A 23,456-nucleotide genomic window follows, 5' to 3' on the forward strand; every position below is an offset into this window, starting at 1 on the left:
CCAGAGGAGGAAAGCAGTGAGAGGGTAATATTAGCAATCATAGTCAAAACAGGTTTTGTGGTTTTGGGAAGCAGGGCTTGTAAGACTTGCTTTGTAACTTGTGGAATGCCAGAAACTTCATTTATTTATTTCTCTACACCTTAGTGTTGTCTGTAGAAGTTGAGGATAATGTTTTCCAAACCACTTGAGGCAAGAAGGAATTAGTAAGCATGTGTCTAGTACCTTGCACTGTTACTTACCTTCCAACATGCCAATAACATTTCATCATGTCAACTTGTGGCTATTTATTTATTTATGGAGAGGGGGGAGGGAGGGAGAAAGAGGAGGAGAGAAACATCAATGAAAGAAAAAAATCAATCAGTTGCCTCTCAGATGTGCCCCACTGGGGACTGAACCTACAGCCCAGGCATGTGCGCTGGCCAGGAATTGAACCCATGACCTTTTGGTTTACAGGACGACACCCAACTGAGCCACACCATTCAGCACGCAAACTGTGGCTTTTTGTATTTCTCAGTCACTAGACTAACCTAAACAATAGCGAGGTGGGCAGGTTAAGGATTTGGGGAGACTCTAGAGGCAGGAGATTCACGTTCCAGTGCCCAGGAGGCCGTAGGTCAGTGTCCCAACCTCGCTGCAACGGTAATTGTTTTCATGTTCAAAAGAGAACGGTACACTTCCTCCCTTGCTGCTCTACAGATCACACAAACAGGGCCTTTGGACTTGAATCTTTCGAAATGCATTCTGATCCTTCCAAAATTGGTTTTTCTAGGATCTGCTAGCTGTGTTTATAGCTACTTGGCTGGAGAAAGAAAAATCTGTATGTTCAAATAGCTTAACTTTCCAAGAGGAAGAAAAGCCCTCCCAGAGACATTAAGAAAAATGAAACCAAGCCAGCAAATATATAAATCACTTGTTTTTATTGTCATTCCTAAAATGCATATGAATTTATTGATTTGATATTTAAAGTAGTCCTTTTGCAAAAGCATCTCAGAAAATATACTAAATTTATGAAAAGACATGTAAACTATTGCTGAAAATCCTACACTTAAACCCTCTGACTGATCAACTCAACACTTGTTTTGAAAGCACTTGGTTGCTAGGAACAAAGACATCATCTTGGGAAAGGGGTGGAAATTTCATCTGAATAATCAAAAAAATACCTGTTTCTTTACAGACTCACAGATTGCTGGTTTTTAGGGACTCTTACAAGCTGTACCTAGTTATACAAAGACTTCCTGATTACAGTGGGTCTCTTCCTGGCCTCCAGTTGACTGCATTCAGCGAAGTGTATGCACGATTACAAGGAAAATGAACCCAAGAACCTTAATTGCCTCAGGTAGTTTCATGGACATACTAAATTGTCAGATATAATTCTGATATAGTTTCATCTAAAGGATTGAAAACTGGAATGCAGAAAAACACACTTGGGTGGACAGAGGAATGAAAGGTGTGACAGAGGTGGCAGAACTAGGGGTAACATCCTGGTACATCAATTTTGAAAGTCAGCCCAGCCACACTAAGAGAACAAATAGATTCAGATTTCTTTAACAAATCTGTGCTATTTAGATTTGGATTTTCAACTAGTGTGTATCTATTCAGTTTGTGAGTCATTAAGATCTTTTTTTTTTTTAAGATTTTATTTATTTTTAGAGAAACGGGAAGGGAGGGAAAAAGAGGGAAACATCAATGCGTGGTTGCCTCTAGCACACCACCTACTGGGGACCTGGCCTGCAACCTAGGCATGCGCCTTGACAGGAAATCGAACCAGCGACCCTTTGGTTCACAGCCTGCACTCAATCCACTGAGCTGAGCTATACCAGCCAGAGCAAGATCTTTTTATTTCTCCTTTTTCCAAGTCTTCTTTTGCATGATTTAACTGCTTATTTCACCACACTCTCAAAGAGGAGGTGAAATTCAAATCTGTTGGGTACGATTTAAATAAGGCATTTGGAAACATTTTGAAGTTACTGAATAAACTAAGGTTTGGGGATAGTGGTAGACTTCAATGATCAAAGCTCACCATTTCCTTCTAAAAGAGAGTTCAAAGCTGTTTTGTTTTTTATTTTTTGGGAGGCAATAGAAACTGGCTAAATATGGTTTAATGTAAACTTTTTGGGATGAAATTCAACTTTATCTCAAAAAGGGTTTCTCTTCTCCCAATTAGTATTTTAAGTGTAAAACTGAAGCCTCAGATTATTCGAGCCATTCATTCCCCTGCTCGCACTATTTCACAGCATATCCATAGATGTGAGGGCGCACCAGCTCCCAGGTCAGTGGGGCCTGTATGTGCTGCAGCTTCAGCTGGGAGAAGCTGGCCTTCTCCAAGGCCTTCCAGCTCTCTCTGGTCAGGTTGCACCCGTCAAACAGGAGGTACCAGGTCGGGTCCAGCACCTGTTGCCAGAAGTAATTCCAGGTTGAATGCTCAGCTGCTACATGCTCCATAAAATAAAAAGCCCCTCCCTGAAAAAGAGAAAAGGAAACACATGTCAAGACTTTTAGTTTGGGGAAAACAGACTCATAAGATGACTGAAGCATCAGATTTCAGTGGCCCCAAAGGTCAAGTCCATGAGAAGACACAGATAAGTTAAAACTTACTAAGATATCATTTTGGTCAATAGTTTCATCCTCAGTCGAATTGTACAGAGCAGCCACAGTCTAAAGCAGTCATTCACACTTCTGTTTTCTGATCGTAAAGCAAGACATAATACATACACAATGATAGCTAGCACGTAAAGCAGTTACTGCGTACGAGGTGCTATATCCCTAATGCCCATCATCTGTGAACTCGACCCCCCCACTACATTTATGTAGTAAGCATTACTGTTATCACTCCTGTTTTACAGACGAGGGGGCTGAGAAAGGAGGCACTCGGGAAACAAGCACCTCGCCCCATTCACCAGCTGGTAAAGGTCAGAATGAGGTTTTGAGCCTCGGCGGGGAGGCTCCGGAGGCTGGCAGTACTGTCTCACCAACATGTTCATTTAAAAAACTTCTTTTTAAATTTAGAAAATACAGAAAATATTTTTTAAAAATCAACTACCAAGCCATCACCTCGTGATAACTACTGTTAAGGTTTTGTGTGTGCTTTTATATATGAAGATGTATTTTTCTCCTAAAACTAGGATTGAAATATATGTTCTATTTTGTAACCTGCTTAACTTTATGTATGTGTCTGAACAGTATTCTAAAACATAATTTAAAAAATCGTACACAATATTCCACACAACTGAAGCTACCATCTGTTATTTAACTATTCTCATTTGGGTTATTTCCAATTTTTCTCTATTATTATAAATTGGTTATCCATATTTACCCTTATCCATAAATCTTTGTGACCATCTCTCATTCTTTCCAAATAAGTAACTCGCTAAAAAGTGGACTTGCTGAGTCAAAAGTCTGTGCCTTTTAAAAGCTGTCAGTACAAGCTGTCCAACTGCCCTTCGGAAAAGGTATAGCAAATTTATATTCATACTAGCAATGGATGTGAACACCCATTGCCAGTAAACTCTCATTAGTACTTCCCCCCGTATCTTTGTTAATTTGATGGATAAATGGTATTTCATTTTCAATACTATGCATGTCTTTAATATTCTTAATAGATATAACATCTTTTACTAACCCTTATTATTTAGATTTTTTCTTTTCTAATTTGCTTGTTGATGTCTTTTATCAATTTTCTAATAGAGTGTTGGGTTTTTTTCTTACTGATTACTAAGGACTTTTAGTATAATAAGGCTATACTACAAATGTTTTCCCCAGTTTGTTAATTGCCTTTTAATTACTCTTAAAAAAATCTCTCCTTCTGCCCTGGCTGGTGTGGCTCAGTAGATTGAGCTCTGGGCTGTGAACTGAAGGGTTGCTGGTTCAATTCCCAGTCTGGGCACATGCCTGGGTTGTGGACCACGTCCCCAGTGAGGGGCATGCAAGAGGCAGCCACACATTGATGTTTCCCTCTCTCTCTCCTTCCTTTCCCCTCTCTCTAAAAATAAATAAGTAAAATGTTTTTTAAAACCTATACTTCTTTATTTAAAAAAAATCTTTTAATTCATGTGAAAATTGTTCTCAGGCTCTGCTTTGCAAGCCTGGGAGAGAGTCTGAATCCACACCGAGTGCCTCCTGAGACTGAATAACCATGTCCTATACTTTGGTACCATTGTCGCAAGAACGTGCGTGTGACTGACTACAATACTGAATCATCTAAAAGCGTGACCGAGTCCATGCTGACATTTTGTCAGTTGGTATTTTATTCCATCAGTGGATGCCCTGTGTAAATCACTGTCATGTAGGAATTTGAAAGTGCTGCTTTATCTAGGACAGTCCTATAAATACAGGTCGAGTCTAGACAAGTAAGGCTTCTATGATACTAGGAGGTCCTCAGAAGTTTTCTGCCTGTCTCTGAGGTGAGTAGGGGGAACGGGTCCTGACAGTCACCCCCAAAACCTGCAGTGACTGCCCCCCATTCTTAGTCCCTTCTAGCTGCCCTAGTCTTGGCTCGCCAAGGCAGAGAGCTGACAGATGGTGTTCCTCCAAATTCTCTGAGTGAGTCTGAGATCTATGCTCATCAATGGAAAACTTGAAATTTCCTGATAAAAACTAACCAACCAGCCAACCATAGAACAGGACAGGAGAGAAAGGAGGAGAGCCAGGTCTGGGAGGTCGGTACTGACCCCTGGATAATGCAGGAGACTGTCAGGTGGACAGCTGGACGTGCAGAGCTGGGCTAGATATGTCGTCTGATTTGGAAATGTCTAAGTACGCCTGGTGCTCGCAACCTCTGGGGGTGAGTGAGACTGCCCCGGGGGCTGTGTGAGTGGAATGAGAATCAAAGGGAAACCTCAGTATTTAGGCATGGCTGGAGGAAGAACAGTCAGCAAAGGTGGCAGAAACGTGGAAGTCAGAGAGAGAAGAAGCCCGAGTGACCATGTGGAGTGGCAGTAAGAATGTTTGCATTAAAGCAAGACCTACTAGCTGTGTGACTTGGAGCAAGTTTCTTAACCTCTCTGAGTCTGTTTCCTCAACCCAAATGAAGACAATGCCTGCTTTACAGGACTGTTGTGTTAAATGAGACTGTAATAAAGCTGGTTTTATTCAGCAGAGTGGATGCTTCGCAGGAGCAATGGAGGTCTACCAAGAGTTTGATCTCCTTCAGAGTGTTATCAGTGCTGTACAACAGAGAAGTTAATTACTTGCTCTGGAGGGGTTTTGTGAGATCAGCAACACTGTGAACAAAACATCTGCTAACCATGACGAGTTAGTGCCTAGGCTTAGGACACAAGAACCCAGCTTTTGGGCATAAGAATCAGACCTTTTTTCATTTATTACTTTGAAGTTGGCCTATCCTTGAGCCAAAGACGAAATTATATAAGTGCCTGTAAATCCTATCTTCAAGTCCTTTTCTTCCTGAGGAACTTCCTCTATTAGAAAATAGAACGCGGGATTGCAGAACACCCTTTTCTCCTAGAAAAGTAAATTCAAATGTTAAGATAGCCATACTTTATTTATGTTCAGCTATATTTGGAATAAAACTATCTTAAATTAGTGTTTAAACAAATAATAAATAAAGGCAATATGTGGAAATTATATAGAAGCATTAAGAATTTCAAACTATGCAGAAAGGTATTCTTCCCCTGCCCTCGCCCAAGAGGCATCACTACCAACAGTTTCTTGTCTGTCATTCCCATGAACAGAGATACATACGTATTTAGGTATATTCTCCCCACCCCCCAAATAGGCTTATATTCTACATCACTTTCTGCACTTTGATTTTTTCATTTAACATTATCTCTTGGGGGCTTTTTCGTATCAACATAGATAACTGTTCCTTGTTGTTTTTAAGAGCTGCATAGAAGCCCTTTATACTGTGTGGCAATTTACTTGAATAGCCTCCGATTGATGGACTTCTAGGTTATTTCCAATTTGTATTATTACACAAACCATAATGAATATTTTTGCCTATGGATGAGTTTTTTCACATTTGTGCAGTACAGCTATGGGATAAATTCACACTGGGTAAAGGAGTATGTGCACCTTAGATTTTTATATTTTTGCTTTTGCTTCCTTTGCTTTTGGGGTCAAATTTATAAAATCCTCCCTATGACCAAAGTCCTTAAGTTTAGTACCTATGTTTTCTTCTGTGTTGGAGAGGTTGGAGAGAAAAAGGAGCCCCGGTTCACTGCTAGCAGGAATGCAAACTGGGATGGCTACTACGGAGAGCAATGTAGAAAATTCTCAACAAATTAAGAATAGCGTTACCATATGATCCAGCCACCTCTCTTCTGGGTATCTACCGCAAAATTTGAAAACAGTTATTTGTAAAGATAGATGTACCCCTGCATTCACTGCAGCATCATTCGCGGCGGCCAAGCCATGGAAACAACTGGAGTGTCCCTCAGTAGAGGACTGGATAAAGAAGGCATGGTCCATGTACACAGTGGAATACTACTCAGCCCTAGGAAAAGATGAAACGCTGCCACTTGTGACAACGTGGATTGGTCTTCAGAATGTCATACTAAGCGAAATAAGTCCTTCAGAAAAAGTAAAGAACCATAAGATTTCACTCATATGTAGGATATAAAACTGAAAACAACAAACAAACAAAACAAGTAAAAACTCACAGACACAGGGGACAGTGTGGTGGTTTCCTGAGGGGAAGGGGGCGGGGAGGTGGCAGAGGGTAAAGAAGGTCTAATGTGTGTCCACAGAAGGAGATTTGACGTTGGGTGGTGAGCACACTGTGTAACATATATGACGTGTTATAGAAGTGTGCACTTGAAACCAACATAATTTTATTAACCAACGTCACTGAAATAAATTTAATAATAAAATAATATGATATTATCAAATTGCCCTCCAAAGAGGGCACTTTCTCCAGTGTGTATGAGGGTGTCCAGTCTCCCAAACTCACCCCTACACCATACTGACCTTAAAAGTCTCTGACAGATTAATAGGTAAAAATGGTATCTTGTTTTAATTTGTTAGTTAATTGTAAGGTCGAGGATTTATATCATATAATTGGTTATTTTTATTTGTATTTTGGTTCCTGCTCTTTGCCTATTTTTCTCTGGCGTTTTTCTTCTTTCTTTCTTTCTTTTTTTACAATATTTTCATCACTTTTAGTTTCAATGTACACTGTGTACATAAACACAAGAGTTACCCATCTTAAACTAAATACAGATGTGTCAAGAGCTTATTAAAAACCAGAATCAGAACTTATAAATAATGCAGCAAGTGCCAAAAATGCGCCGCCTCCTCTGATCCTCACAGTTCTGACAGACTTTTTGGTGCTCTCGTTCCTCTTCCAGTTAGAGCTGATCCAGTCCGTAAGGCGAGTCCCCTGCCCCTCCCACGGCTCTACTGCAGGGTCGCTCTCGCTGCCCAAACAACCATAGTTAGTTGAAAGGGATCACCCCCCTCCGCTTAGAATGTTAATGCAAGAGCCTGAACAAACATGGGTGAAATCAAATGCAGCCGCTTTTTCTGAGGTACCCTGCTTATACCCATTTCAACATCTGGTCCATTTAAGAGTTTGGTTCATTGAAATTCTTCACCATTTTTCTTTAATTCTGCTTCACCTTCTTCCAGTTTCTTTTGGCCTTCCTATGGACTCATCTCTAAGCCTTCCCAAGCCAAAAATGGCAAATAATGCAGTGGAAACATAGTAGGTGTAGACCCTGGGGTGATGGTGGCAGCACAGCCAAACAAAACTGATAGCGAGTAATGAAGCCCCAGACCAGCACAACACCAGCCAGCACTGCCAGATGGTCCGAGCGCGCAGCCATAGGCGGTGGCAAAAAACGCCTCATCACCCAGTTCAGGTACAGTGGTAACTGAAATGGCAGCAACAAGTGCATGGCCAAATCCCAAATCAGTTTCCATATCTAGAACTTCTTTATTGGTATGAACGGGGACAGCTGGTGTGAGCCCTTTCTCGGGCACATTATGGATTCAGTTCCAGGCCACCGCAACAAAACAAGTCATAACCTTTCTGCGGGGGGGGGGGGGGGGGGGTGTGGGTGGGGGTCTTGCCTCGAATTTGTAAAGAACGCCACACCTCGGCCAAGGCCGGCTGGGGCCCTCCACGGCCACGGCCAGGGGCTGCGGCTGCTCCTCATTCAGGTGGCTGAGGTCTCTCGGTCGCGGACAGCCGGGAACCTTGCCGAGGCCACAGCAGTGGAAGCAGCAAGAGCAGGCGCAGACGCCCGCGCCAGCTCCTGGAGCAGGCGCCCAGCTGCTTCCGCAGCTCTGGCCTCGGCGCCTCCGCCACCACTAGGCAGGCAGTGGGCGGGACCGAGCGGCGGGGAGGGCGGAGCCGGGAGTCGGCACTGCAACCCGGCGGTGGTAGGGGTCGTGAGGCTTTGGGCCTCCCTCTCGGCTGCGCTCTCCTCTCCCCGCGGTGGCCACTGGACTTAACCAACTGTCCCTCATGTGTTTTTCTTACTGATTTAAAAAATCCTATTAAGTTTTGACTTGTAATGTTTTTTAATATGAAGGAAGTTAAACCCTTTGTCTATCATCCCTAGCAAATACTTTTTCCAAGTTCTTGTACTTTAACTTTGTTTGTAGTAGTTTTTTCCCTGCAGTTTTAAAATTTTATGTATTCAGATTTATCAGTCGCTCCCTCTACAGCTTCTTTCCCACTCTAAGATTTTTTAAAAATTCAAGTGTCTTCTCTAGTTTACTTTTTTACCTTAGACTTGAATTTAGCTGAAATCGACAGGACTGCCTTTGGTGATGGTGTTTGCTGCTAACCAGCCTTCCTCACACCCCCCTCACTCACCGGCCTCAGCACTCTGCACACCTCCTGGAGGATCCGCTCCTGGCTCTCCACGGAGCACAGGACCAGGGTGCAGACCACCGCGTCCATGGAGTTGTCGGCCACCTGGTGCATGTTCTCCCCGGCGGCCACCACGAAGCGCTCGAACTGCAAGTGTCGATTCTCAGCAATGCTCTTGATCAAGAACTTCTCAAAGTTGGGGTTGGGGTCAACACAGGTCACCATGCATCCAGGCGGATAGAACTTGAAGTTGGCCCCCGTGCCACAGCCCAACTCCAGCAGAGAGAGCTTCCCGGAAGGGCCGGCGAAGTCCCGCAGGTTGCTGAAGAGCTCGCGCTTCTTGCTGGCCATGCGTTTGTTGTACATCTCACTGAACCTCACCAAGAAGTAGGGGAAGCATTTTTTGCAGATCCAGCTCCACAAGCCCAGAAAGTTGAGCAAGTACAGGGGAAGTACCAGGATGAGGACTGCCAGCCGGAGGATAAAGACGGTCAGCGCCATCTCTGGGAAGAAAAAAAAACAGCCTGTTTGGCGACCTTTCTCCTTTAACTGCAGGAGGCAAGGGTTGGCCCCAGGCCAGAGCCTATCAGCTTCAGAGGAGGGAACAGGCTGTGCTACAAGAGAAAGCTGCAGCACAGGTCAGATCAGGAGCAAAAGGCCCATTTCACCCACTTACTAGACCTTTGGCAAAAGCTGACTCATAGCTTTGTTTTCTTAAGCAAACCTAGCTTTTCCTTAGATGGAAAGGTGATTACAATCCCTTTTTCCAAATCTGTTCCTGTTCCTCCTTCTCTGGGCTTGGAAGCTGCCGCAGTTTTCTATGCACAAGGTCCTTACTCCCCATCCAGGTCTTCTAATGCCTTCTATAAAGAAAACAGAACCCGTGGGTGGAGCCTAGTTAAACTCTATCAGAAGATGGCAGCCAGGGGCCCTTCTCCGCAACACCCCCTCCTCCCGTTCCCGCCCCGCCCTTCTCCCCACCCCCTCTTCCTCCCCTTCCTCCAGTGTTCTTTGCAAAGAAAGTTGAAAAGACGTGCCTGCCGGCTACAGTTATCAGGAATTTTTTCCCCTTTAGCAATCTGCTGAGACTTCCAGACCCTAACTCAACAAAATTATTTTTAAGTCACTGTTTTGGGCTGCTCATTTTTAAAGGACAAGTTCGTTTGTTCCTTCTTATTTCATTTATTGTTTCAGAGAGAGGGGAAGGGAAGAGAGAGAGAGAGAGAAAATCGATTGGTTGCTTTTCACAGAGACTGAACCCGCAACACAGGCAAGTGCCCTGACCAGGAATCCAACTGGTGACCTTTTGCTTTGCGGGAGCTTTGCTGGAGGATGCACACTGGTCAGGGGTAAAGGGCAAATGTGAACCTCAAATTATGCACTACCGCATTATTCAGCTGGTTTAGATGAAAAATAGTTCTCTAGAATATTCACGTTTGAGAATCACAAGCATTAAAAAATAGCTTGACAACCATTTTTAATAGGAAAACCTGACTTTTAGACTGGTAGGGGAATATGGAAATTTTCAAAAATGATGATTATGTTTACTTTTTAAAACTAGGTGATGGATACACAGAATGTTCTGTTATCTGTAATACTCTACATGTATTTATAAATATAATTATATCTATTCCATTTTAACAACTTTTTTTTGAGGTGGAACTGACATATAATTAACTGAATATTTAGACTCGTAGATACAGAGAACAGACTGTCGGTTGCCAGAGGGGAGGGCGGCTGGGGGATGAGTGAAAAAGGTGAAGGGATTAAGAAGTACAAGCTGGTAGTTACAGAATAGTCATGGGGCGTAAAATACAGCATAAGGAATATAGTCAATAATATTATAGCCCTGGTTGGCGTAGCTCCGTGGATTGAGGGAGAGCCTGTGAACCAAAAGGTCACCGGTTCATTCCCAGTCAGGGCACATGCCTGGGTTGCGGGCCAGGTCCCCAGTGGGGGCCACATGAGAGGCAACCACACACTGATGTTTCTCTCCCTCTCTTTCTTCCTCCCTTCCCCCCTCTCTAAATAAATTAAATACATAAACACATAAAATCTTTTAAAAATAATATTTTAGTAGCTATGTATGGTGCCAGGTGGAAACATCAGGGAGAACACTTCGTAAAGCGTATGATTGTCTAACCACGATGCTGTACACCTGACACTAATACAAAATAATATTGAATGTAAAACATATATATATACTTTTGATTAAATGAAAAATAAACTACCTATTTAAAGTGTACAGTTTAATCAGTTTGACACATTATGTACACACCTGTGAAAGCATCACTTCAGTCAAGGCAGATAGCACAGCCATGGTGCCCAAAAGTTGCCCCTTGCCCTTTGTGACCCCTCCCTCTTCCCTGCCCCATCCTGAGCCAACCACTGATGGGTTTTCTGTCATTAGAGATTAGTTCGCAGTTCCTAGAATTTTATGTAAATGGAATCACAGAATATGTACATTTTTGTCTGGCTTCTCTCACTCAGTGTACGTGGAGGGTCACACACTGTGGCAGGCGCCCACTGATTTACTGCTGAGTCGTATTCCACTGCAGGGGCCTGTGGCGCTTCATTCATCCACTCGCCTGCTGGTGGGCCTTCGGCTGTTCCGAATTAAGCTGCTGTGAACAAGTGTACAAGTCTTTGTATGGACATACACTTTCATTTCTCCTGGCTAAATCCCTGTGAGTAGAATATAGGTGTAATTTAACTTTTTAAGAAACTGCCAAACAGTTTTTCAAAGTGATTGTACCATTCCTTATCTCCACTTGCAGTGTATGAGAGACTTACTTGCTTCATATCATCAGAAACACTTGGAACAGCTGTCCTTTTAATTTAAGCAACTTTTAAGGTGCATAGAGGTCTCTCATTGTACGTTTTTCCCCTTTAGTCCTCATCTGAGGATTTTTTTAAATTAATTTTTAGAGAGGGAGAGAGAGAGAGAGAAAGAAATATTGGTGTGAGAGAGAAACATTGATAGGCTGTCTCTTGCATGCACCGTGACTGGGGATTGAACCCACAACCTTCTTGGTGTTCCAGATGATGTTCCAACCAACTGAGCCACCCAGCCAGAGCTCACTGTGCTTTTAATTTGCATTTCCCCAATGTTTAATCATGTTGAGTATCTTCTAATAGGTTCACTTGACATCTGTGTGTCTTATTTGGTGAAGTGTTTAAATCTTTGACCCATTTTTAAACTGAGTTGTCAAGAATTCTCTGTGCATTCTAAGGCATTTACCAACTATGTGATTTGCAAATTCTGTTTCCCAGTCTGTGGCTTGTCTTTTTATTCCTTGAGCAGTGCTGCCCCTTTGGTGCATCCCCCACCCACCACCTCTGGTCATGTCAAATCTGTTCTCTGTATCTCTGTACCAGTCTATGAGTTCCTTTTTTGTTCTTTAGATTCCACATACGTAGAAATGAGATCATACAGTATTTGTCAGTCACTTTCCAAATGACAGGCTTACTTCACTTGGAATAATGCCCTCAAGGCCCATCCGTGTTGCTGTAAAATAAGATTTCATTTTTTATTGTTGAGTAATACTCCATTGCGTATACTTTATCAGCTCATCTGTGGACGGTCACTTAGGTTGCCTCCATGAACATAGGTAGCTGCGATGAATATAGGGGTGCGTGTATCTTTTCAAATTAGCTTTTTGTTTTCTTTGGATAAATACCCAGAAGTAGAATTGTTGGGTGGTATGGAAACTCCATTTTTATTTTGTTTTGTTTTATTATTTTATTTATTCATTTATTTATTTTTTAATTTAATCTTTATTGTATTTTTTCCCATTACCCTTTAGTCCCCTTATGCCCCCTCCCCCTAGCAATCACCACACTGTTGTCCATGTCCACGAGTCCTTCTTCCTTTCTGCTCAATCCCTCCACCCTCTAATCTTCCCCCACCCAGAAGCTCTATTTTCACCTTCTTGAGGAATCTCCATTATATTTTCCATAGTAGCTCCACCAATTTACAATCCCACCAATAGTGCACGAAGGCTCCCTTTTCTCCACATCCTGGCCAACACCAGGATGTTATTTTATTGGTTGATTTTTTTGAATAACAGCCATTCTGACAGGTGTGAGGTGGTGTCTTATTGTGGTTTTAATTTGCATTTTTCTTTTTAAAAAAGATTTTATTTATTTATTTATTTATTTTTGGAGGGGAAGGGAGGGAGAAAGAGGGAGAAAAACAACGTGTGGCTGCCTCTCTCATGCCCCCTACCGGGGACCTGGCCCACAACCCAGGCATGTGTCCTAGACTGGGAATCAAAGTGGCGACCCTTTGATTGGAAGGCCAGCACTCAATCCACTGAGCCACACCAGTCAGGGCTGATTTGCAGTTTTCTGATGATGAGTGACATAGAACATCTTTTCATATGTCTGTTGTCCATCTGTATGTCCTCTTTGGAGAAATGTCTACTCAAGTCCTGTGCCCATTTAAAAAAATTAAATTCAGCCCTGGCTGGCATAGCTCAGTGGATTGAGTGCGGGCTGCGAACCAAAGCATCGCAGGTTCGATTCCCAGTCAGGGTACATGCCTGGGTTGCAGACCATGGCCCCCAGCAACCGCACATTGATGTTTCTCTCTCTCTCTTTCTCCCCCCCTCCCCTCTCTAAAAATAAATAAATAAAATCTTTAAAAAATTAAATTCATTGGGATAACATTAGTTAATAGTGTATAGATTTCAGGTGTACAGTTTTATAATCTGGCATCTGTATACTTTGTTGCGCAAGTGGCAAACACAAGGCCCACAGGCTGAATCCAGCTTTCTACTTTGTTTCTACCTGGGAGCCGCGCCCAGCTCCTTGCCTCTAGCTAAGGAGCAGTTACATGTATACAGTCCTAAAATTACATTCCGCCCGTGGAAGGCAACCCCGAGACTGATGTGCCCCCGGTGAAAATGAGTTTGACACCCCTGCTCTATTGTGTGTTCCCATATTTAACCCCTTTTTCTCCTCTGCACTCTTTCCCCTCTGGTAACCACTGTCTGTTTTCTGTATCTATCAGGGTTTTTGTTTGTTTGTTAGCTTGTTGCTTCGTGTTTTATGTCCCCTCTGCCCATTTTTAAATCAGATTGTTTTCCTTTTTGGCATTAAGTTGTATGAGTTCCTTATATATTTTGGAAATCAACCCCTTATAGAATTTATCACTGGTGAATATCTTCTCCTATTCAACAGGTCATCTTTTTGTTTTGTTGATGGTTTCTTTTGCTGTGTAAAAACTTTTTAGTTCGATGTTGTCCCATGTGTGTATATTTCCTTTGTTGCCATTGCCCAAGGAGAACCATCCAAAAAACTATTGCTAAGAGCAATGTCAAAGGGTGTATTCACTAAGTTTTCTTCTAGGAGTTTCATGGGTCCAGGTGTTACGTTTAAGTCTTTACCCTTTTGAGTTTGTTTTTGTATGCAGTATAGCTTTGTAACATAGTTTGAAGTTGGGAAGTATGACACCTCCACTTTGTTCTTTCTCAAGGTTTCTTTGGCTATTTAGAATCTTTAGTTCCATATAAATTTTACAATTAGTTCTAGTTCTGGAACAGATGCCACTGGTGTTCCAACAGGGTTTACACTGAATCAGTATGTTGCTCTAGGTAGTAAGAACACTTTGAGAATATTAATCCTTCAAATCCATGAGTATGGTTGTGGCTTTATTTTTATTTATTTAATCCTCATCCAAGGATATGTGTATTGATTTTACAGGTAGAGGAAGGTTTAGAGAGAGAGAGAGAGAGAATAACATAGATGTGAGAGAGAAACATCGGTCGGTTGCCTCCTGCAGGTGCCCCAGCCATGGATCAAACCCACAACCTAGGCACATGCCCTGACTGGCGATCGAAACCGCAGCCTTTTGGTGTGCGGGATGACGCTCCAACCAACTGAGCCACCTGGCCAGGTCTGTGATTTTATTTTTTTTGTATTTAAATTCTTGATCCCAGTTTAGAATTTATCCTTGGAATAAGTAGGAATTACAGATTTTCCCTCTTTCTCAACTGGCTACTCAGTTGACCCAACATCATTCATTTTTTAATGTGTCTTTTCTCCACTGAATTTGTTGGTGGTTGTAAGGGCATGTCGGTGGATCGGGTTTACCACCTCTGGTCTCACAGCCTTTCCCATTTCCTGTCCGTCCTGGCCCACAATGCCACAGTCCCAGCCTGGGAGAAGTTCAGTCATGTAGCTAATAAGCCTTACCTTGCCGACTCTGAAAGTGCATGTGGTTCCCAAACGTAGGTGTTCTTATAAGAGTCTGTGTATTGGAACTTCCGGCAAGATGGAGGAATAGGCGGACGCACTGTACCTCCTCGTACAACCAATTTACAACAATAATTTACAACAATAATTTACTATCAGAATAACACCCAGATCCGGCAGAGGATTTATCTGAATGGAAGTCGGGCAGCCAAGAAGCTGAAGTAGACGCGTTCATCCGGACTGGTAGGAGAAGACAAGCCGGGCGGGCGCGGGGCTGGCTCGGGTCGGCGGCGTGAGGAGGTCGGGGGGAAGGTTTGGCGCGAACTCGGCGCAAAAGCCATCCGGGGGTGCAAGGAGGCAGCGGTGACCCCTGAGTACGCAAGCTGCAGCTGGCAGACCCAGAGGGAAAGCGATTGTGGACCAGGGCAGAACTCGCGGCCCAGAAGCCCAGACAAAGGTCTGAGTCCAGGAGAACGGAACTACTGCCATTGTTTTCTCCCGCCCCGCCCCGCCCCCACATATAACGTCACAATCTAGCAACTGGAGTGCCCAGCCCCGGTGAGCACCTAAGGCTCCGCCCCCCACCGTAACAAGAGCAACCAGACCGGAAAAAAAAAAGGAGAGACAGGAGAAAAAAATATGTTTTCAACAGAGCAGATCAGTCCCCCAGGACTCATCCTTTTGAGCGACCAAGAATTAGCCAATCTATCAGATGCGCAGTTCAAAACACTGGTGATCAGAAAGCTCACGGAACTGGTAGATTTTGGACGAAATCTAGATGAAAGGATACAGGTTACCATAAAAGAGATGCAGGAAGATACTTGGAGGAGAGCCAATAGTGAAAGGAAGGAATATGAGTCTTAAAACAATACAGTGGACCAGAAGGAAGATAGAATCAACCAAGCAGGAAAGCATGATGAAATAAGAATTCAAAAAATTGAGGAAAAGATTAAGAGCATCCAAGACACCTTTAAACGTTCCAATATCCGAATTATAGGGGTACCAGAATCGGAAGGGGAAAAGCAACAGATTGAGCACGTATTTGAACAAATAATAAAGGAGAACTTCCCCAATCTGGCAAAGGGAACAGTCTTCCAAGAAATCCAAGAAGCTCAGAGAGCCCCAAAGAAGTTGGACCCAAGAAGAAGCACACCAAGGCACATCATAATTACATTAGCCAAGGTAAAAATGAAGGAGAGAATCCTAGAAGCAGCAAGAGATAAGGGGACAGTCACCTACAAAGGAGTTCCCATCAGACTGATTTCTCCAAAGAGACCTTACAGGCAAGAAGGGGCTGGAAAGAAATATTCCAAGTCATGAAAGACAAGGACCTACATCCCAGATTGCTCTATCCAGCAAAGCTCTCATTTAGAATGGAAGGGTAGATAAAGTGCTTCTCAGATAAGGTCAAGTTAAAGGAGTTCATCATCACCAAGCCCTTATTTTATGAAATGCTAAAGGGACTTATCTAAGAAAAGAAGATAAAGAAAAGACATGTATAGTAAAAGGACAGCAAACTCACAAATATTAACAACCACACCTAAAGCAAAACCAATAGAAACTAAGTAAACAATTAGAACAGGAACAGAACCACAGAAATGGAGGGCACATGGAGGGTTAGCAGCAGGGGGGGTGGGAGGAGGAGAGAGGGTGAAAAGGTATAGAGAATAAGTAGCACAGAATGTAGGTTGAAAATAGATAGGGGGAGGGCAAGAATAGTACGGGAAATGTAGAGACTAAAGAACTCACAAGTATGACATATGGACATGAACTAAAGGGGGGAAAAGTGGGCGGGAGGGGGGTACAGGGTGGAGGGGAGAGAAGGGGGGAAATGGGACAACTGTAATAGCATAATCAATAAAATATATTAAAATAAAAAAAGAGTCTGTGTATTAATATAACAGTAATGTATTTAGTTTGCTTGGTGTATAGACCCACCAAGCTCAAGATGGAAAGAAGATTGAGAAATTTCATAGTCAACTAATATGACTCATGGTAGCCAAGGAATCTTGCTGTGTTGACACAACACAGGCTAAACGGTTTGAAATGAGCTCTTGTTGACATGTTCTGAGGAAATACATATCTTTTGAATTTGAGAAAGTGTTAGGTGGAAAATACTTAATGTAACTGAGTGGACTATTTAGCAAGACTTTTTTCCTTAAGCTTTGTGTTTTTAATGATCACTTAGCTGGGAATATAAGTGCTTTCAGTTAGAAAGCCTTTATTTATTTTTGGATATTGAATAACAAATGTATTATCTTGGAAACATTTTGTGGATTTTTTTTAAAAAGGTTTTATCTGTTTATTTTTAGAGAGAGAGGAAGAGAGGGAGAGAAACATCAATGTGTGGTTGCCTCTCACGTGCCCCATACTGGAGACCTGGCCCATAACCCAGGTATGTGCCCTGACTGGGAATCGAACTGGCGACCCTTTGATTCACAGGCTGGCACTCAACCACTCAGCCACACCAGCCAGGCCTGGATTTTTTGATGTTTGACAAGATATGTAATTATTTCTCTGGTAAAGTTCTATCAGTAATTTGAGAGTAAGATATCAAGAAAGGCTACTTCTTCCTTCAGCTTATCTGCCTTTAAAGAATATTAAATGCATCCAGTTTGTTGGATTGATATTTATTTAGGAATTTAATGATCAATACATATAGAATATTGCTGATGACCAGCAAATGTAAAATATGGTAACTGGAATTGATTAGGTACAACAGCATACCTAATTATGTTCAGTAGTGTAGTCCCAATTATATCTGAAGGTAATTATGAAGAGCAAGTGTGCTTTATCTTAAAATTTCCATATTTAAACTATTATTTGCAAATGTAAAAGATTTGTAATATTAGCTTGTTAGCTGTAACTCACTTAGAAAAACAGCCACGTTCTTTGTTATCTGACCGAGGACCGACATGCAGAATACATCAAGATCACATATAGAATAAAGAGCATGTATATGTGTCGGCTATCTGCTCCCAGTCCATGACTGACTTGCCTTTTCATTTCCTGAGATGTGTCTTTTATTTTGATAAAGTCCAATTTATATATTTTTTTCTTACGGTCCATGATTTTTTTTTTTGTTTTTTGCTTTAGTAATTCTTGCCTATTCCATGGATGCAAAAAGCTTCTCCTTTATTTTCTTTCTACATGTTTTATATTTTTGGCTTTTTATGTTTAGGTCTGTGATTCATTTTATTTATTTTTTATATAGGATATGAAGCAAAGAGCAAGATTAATATTTTTTCCATTTTCATTGAGATGTAACTGACATACAGCGCCGTGTAGGTGTAAGTGTTAAGGTGCATGACTGTTAGGACACGCAGACCCAGGGAAAAGCCCGACGACTGAACACCTACCTCTGTAGGCAGAGGGCAGGGAAAGACCAAAGAAAGTGGCTAACCACTCTAGTCTGACAATTAACAGAGTTTGTTAAGGGAAGTTTGCATATAAGGCATATCTTGAGCTGTGGCAAGACGGGTGGATATCCTTCGTGCAGCTTGGCAATCGCTAAAAAATTATATAGAACATGGCTAGATGGATAGGGGCGCTAGGGCGTGACCCACCTCAGGTAGGGGTAGGTGCCTGGCACCCTGCCCGGGGGAGGACGAAGGCCTGTCCAGGAGTCCGCATGCAGTGGGGGAAGGCTGCAATGCTGCTTTCCGAGGGCACTTAAAGGGAAGCGATGTCTGTTTCCGCCCACGTCTGGTTCACCAGTCTGGCCACCGTCACATCAGGGGAGGGTCTCATGTTTCTTTCCATAGAGACAGTTAGTTATTCCAGCACAGTTTTGAAAGGACTGGCCTTTCCTCATTGAGTTAGCTTGGCACCTTTGTTGGAAAGCAATTGGTCATATATGTGTGGGTCTACTCCTGGGAATTCTTTTCTGTTTTATTGATCTATATGTCCATCCATATGGTACCACACTGTTCTGATTACTGTAGCTTTATAGCAAATCTTGAAATCGGATAGGTTAAGTCTTCTGAAATTACTGTGACTTCTCAAAATTACTTTGACTATTCTAGGTTCTTTGCATTTTTATACAAAATTTATACAACTTTAAATTATGTTAACATATAAAATAGAAATATTTCATGTTTTTAATTACAAATTTAATTTCTTTAGTAAATATTGGAAAAGTTTCTAGTTCTTCTTACGTCTATTTTGGTAATTTTTGTTTCAGAAATTTGCTGTCTATTATATCTAAGTTGTTGAGTTTGTTGGCATAGAATTATTCACAATATTCTCTTATTAGCCTTTTAATATCTGTAGGATCAATAGAAGTATCCTCTCTTCATTACTGATATTGACAGTTTGTGTCTTTTTTTTTTTGGTCAGTTCAGCTAGAGGTTTGTCACTTTTATTGACATAAAATTAGCTTTTGGTATTGTTGATTCTTTCCTAGTGTTTGCTTTCTTTTTTTACTTTCTTTTTATTTTTTAAATTTATTTTTAAAGAGAGGGGAAGGTAGGGAGAAGGATAGGGAGAGAAACATCAATGTGTGGTTGACTCTCACGTGGCCCCCACTGGGGACCTGGCCTGCAACCCAGGCCTGTGCCCTGGGCACAGGGAATTGAACTGGCGACCCTTGAGTTCGCAGCCTGTGCTCAATCCACTGAGCTACACCATCCAGGGCCCTAGTGTTTGTTTTCTGTTTCATTATTTTCTGGTTTTTATTTTTTTTTCCTTCTAATTGCATTGATTTTCATTTGATCTTTTACTTCTTAAGTTGAAAACTTTGATATTGATATTAGCCCTTTCTTCTCTTCTTAATGGGAGAATTGGAAGCTACATTTTCTTCTAGTCCTGTTTTAAGTGGATACACAAAATTTGATGTGCAGTGTTTTCATTTTCATTGAATTTAAAATATCTTATTTTTATTTTTTAAATTTATTTATTTATTTTTAGAGAGGGAAGGGAGGGAGAAAGAGAGAGAGAGAGAGAGAAACATCAATGTGCGGTTGCTGGGGGCCATGGTCTGCAACCCAGGCATGTGCCCTGACTGGGAATAGAACCTGCAATGCTTTGGTTCGCAGCCCACGCTCAATCCACTGAGCTACGCCAGCCAGGGCCTAAAATATTTTATAATTAACTTGTGATATGTTTATTTGACCCCATGGGTTATTTAGAAGTTATTTAAATATTTGGGTCTTTCATGGTTGTCTGCTGACATTGACTTCTAATTTAATTCTGTTGTGGTCACAGGAAATGTGAGATTTCAGTCTTTTTAAATGTATTAAAACTTGTTTTATGGCCCAGAATATATTTTTTCTTGGGAAACTGGTCATGTTCACTGATGAGAATATGTAACCCACACAGACAGCAGTGTGGTGACTGCGGGGGAGGGGAGAGAGGTGTTAGGGGACTAAATGGTAATGGAAAAACTACAATTAAAAATTTAAAAAAATATGTATCCTGAAGTTATAAGATGTAATGTTCTATAAATGTCAGGTTAATGTAGTTTCTTGTTTTTTAATTTTCAGAGGGGAAGGGAGAAAGAGGCAGAGAAACTTCAATGCGCGGTGCCCCTACTGGAGACCTGGCCCACAACCCAGGCATGTGCCCTGATTGGGAGACTGGGAATCAAACCAGCAACCCCTTGATTTGCAGGCTGGCACTCAGTCCACTGAGCCACACCAGCCAGGGCAGTTAATGTAGTTTAAAATGTCATTCAGATCTTCTGTTTCCTTGTTATTTAGTTGCTTCATTAATTATTTAGAAAGATGTATTACACCTACAATTACGATTGTGACTTTTTCTCCCTTTAGTTATTTCAGTTTTTGCTTCATGTATTTTGGGGCTCTATTATTAGACATAAATATATTTATAATAGTTATAGCTACCTGATATATTTTTGTTTTTCTCATTATGAAGTGTCCCTCTTTGTTTTTAGTTTTTCTTTTTGTTCTGGCATTTATATTGTTTGACATGCATTTAGCCACTCCTTATGCTTCTTATGCTTAACTTTTTCCAACTTTTAAATTTTGACCTATTTTTATCTTTATATTTAAAATCCATATTGTAGACATCATGCAGTGGGTTCTTGCTTTTCTTTACCTACTCTGGTAATAACTGCTTTGAATTATTTTTATATTTTAAATTGTGGTAAAATACAGGTAAGACATAACTTACCATCTTTTTAAAAATATATTTTATTGATTATGCTATTACAGTTGTCCCATTTTCCCCCTTCACTCCCCTCCACCCTGTACCCTCTCTCCCACCCATATCCCCCCTTTAGTCATGTCCATGTGTCATACTTATGAGTTCTTTAGCTTCTACATTTCCCATACTATTCTTACCCTCCCCCTATCTATTTTCAGCATACATTCTATGCTACTTATTCTCTGTACCTTTTCCCCCTCTCTCCTCCTCCCACTCCCCTGTTGATAACCCTCCATGTCTGTAGTTCTGTTCCTGTTCTAGTTGTTTGCTTAGTTTCTTTTGGTTTTGCTTTAGGTGTGGTTGTTAATAATTGTGAGTTTGCTGTCCTTTTACTATACATGTTTTTTCTTTATCTTCTTTTCTTAGATAAGTCCCTTTAACATTTCATACAATAAGGGCTTGGTGATGATGAACTCCTTTAACTTGACCTTATCTGAAAAGCACTTTATCTGCCCTTCCATTCTAAATGAGAGCTTTGCTGGATAGAGCAATCTGGGATGTAGATCCTTGTCTTTCATGACTTGGAATATTTCTTTCCAGCCCCTTCTTGCCTGTAAGGTCTCTTTTGAGAAATCAATTGACAGTCTGATGGGAACTCCTTTGTAGGTGACTGTCCCCTTATCTCTTGCTGCTTCTAGGATTCTCTCCTTCATTTTTACCTTGGCTAATGTAATTATGATGTGCCTTGGTGTGTTTCTTCTTGGGTCCAACTTCTTTGGGGCTCTCTGAGCTTCCTGGATTTCCTGGAAGTCTATTTCCTTTGCCAGAATGGGGAAGTTCTCCTTTATTATTTGTTCAAATACGTGTTCAATCTGTTGCTTTTCCTCTTCCCCTTCTGGTACCCCTATAATTTGGATGTTGGAACATTTAGAGATGTCCTGGAGGTTCCTAAGCTTCTCCTCATTTTTTTGAATTCTTATTTCTTCATTCTTTCCTGCTTGGATGTTTTTTTCTTCCTTCTGGTCCACTCTATTGTTTTGAGTCCCAGTTTCCTTCCAATCACTATTGGTTCTCCGTGCATCTTCCTTCATCTCTTTTATGGTAACCTGCATTTTTTCATGTAATTTGCGTCCCAAATCAAGCAATTTTGTGAGCCTCCTGATCATCAGTGTTTTGAACTGTGCATCTGATAGATTGGCTATCTCTTAGTCGCTCAAAAGGATGAGTCCTGGGGGATTGAGCTGTTCTTCTGTTGGAAACATCTCTCTCTCTCTCTCTCTTTTTTGGTCTGATGGCTCCTGTTACAGTGAGGGGCGGAGCCTTAGGTGTTCACATAGGCTGGGGCAGGGGCGGGGGTGGGAGGGAACAATGGCAGTAGTTCCGCTCTCCTGGGGTGTCAGTAACCCCCCTGGGATCCTGGGTTGCGCGTTCTGCCCTCGTCCACAATCACTGCCTCACTGGTTCCACCAGCCGCCGCTTGCATACTCAGGGTCCACTCGCTGTGCTGCAATCTTGTGCATCCCGGAAGGCTTACATGCTCGGTGGTCTAATGCACCCAGTTCTCCCCGATCTCTGCACGCCACAACCTGCACCCGCATCTCCTCTCTGCCCCTCCTACCGGTCTGGATGAACGGATCTACTTAAACTTCTTGGCTGTCCGACTTCCATTCAGATAAATTCTCTATCAGTTCTGGGTGTTATTCTGCCTCTAAATTGTTGTTGTTCTATTCTTGGTTGTGTGTGGAGATACGGTGCATCCACCTATGCCTCCATCTTGCCAGAAGTCCATAACTTACCATCTTATTTTCAAGTATATTTTATTGATTATGCTATTAACTGTTTTCCCAATTTTTTTCTCTCCTTTATCCCCCTCCACCCTGCACCCTCCTACCCTCCTGCATTTCCCCCACCCGAGTTCATGTCCATGGGTTGTACGTGTAAGGTCTTTGGCAAATATTAATATATAGGAAATATTATTAAACAGTTTTAATTAGAGTTTAAATAATAGGTACTTCTCCAAATATTTTTTGAGAACCAGATGATAATAAACAATATATATATATCATACATGTTTTTAAATAAAATCTAACTTTAAATCTTTTTTTTCTTATTTACTTATTTTTTATCCTCACCCAAGCACATGCTTATGGATCTTAGAGAGAGGGGAAGGGAGGGAGAGAAAGAGAGAAACATCGATTGGTTGCCTCTCTTATGAGCCCTGATCAGGGACCAAACCCACAACCTAGGCATGTGCCCTGAATGGGAATTGAACTGGCGATCTTTTGGTTTATGGGGTGATACTCCAACCAACTGAGTCACACTAGCCAGGGCCTCTTTTTTCTCTTTTATGAGTTTATTTGAGCCAAACTGATGACTATTG

The 23,456-nt window shown here is 41.8% G+C and overlaps 1 protein-coding gene and 1 pseudogene across 2 annotated transcripts in view; both read right to left on the bottom strand.

Annotated features, from left to right (window-relative positions):
- Nucleotides 1–9,642, bottom strand: part of LOC114514157 (methyltransferase-like protein 7A) — a 32,386-nt gene extending 22,744 nt beyond the window's left edge. Inside the window, exons 1-2 of one of the 2 annotated variants that reach the window (XM_028533445.2) lie at nt 8,777–9,639; nt 902–2,460 (exon numbers count right to left, since the gene is read on the bottom strand). In XM_028533445.2, coding sequence (XP_028389246.1) covers nt 2,224–2,460; nt 8,777–9,274 — 735 coding nt within the window. In that variant the 5' untranslated portion in view covers nt 9,275–9,639 and the 3' untranslated portion in view covers nt 902–2,223. Of the gene's footprint in view, nt 1–901; nt 2,461–8,776 lie in introns of those variants that run through there. The other variant, XM_028533446.2, reaches the window with a different exon arrangement.
- On the bottom strand, nt 2,328–7,938 carry LOC114512871 (annotated as a pseudogene).
- Nucleotides 9,643–23,456: the final 13,814 nt, after the last annotated feature.

Source organism: Phyllostomus discolor, chromosome 2 (genome assembly GCF_004126475.2).
Source record: "Phyllostomus discolor isolate MPI-MPIP mPhyDis1 chromosome 2, mPhyDis1.pri.v3, whole genome shotgun sequence".
Taxonomy (NCBI): domain Eukaryota; kingdom Metazoa; phylum Chordata; class Mammalia; order Chiroptera; family Phyllostomidae; genus Phyllostomus; species Phyllostomus discolor.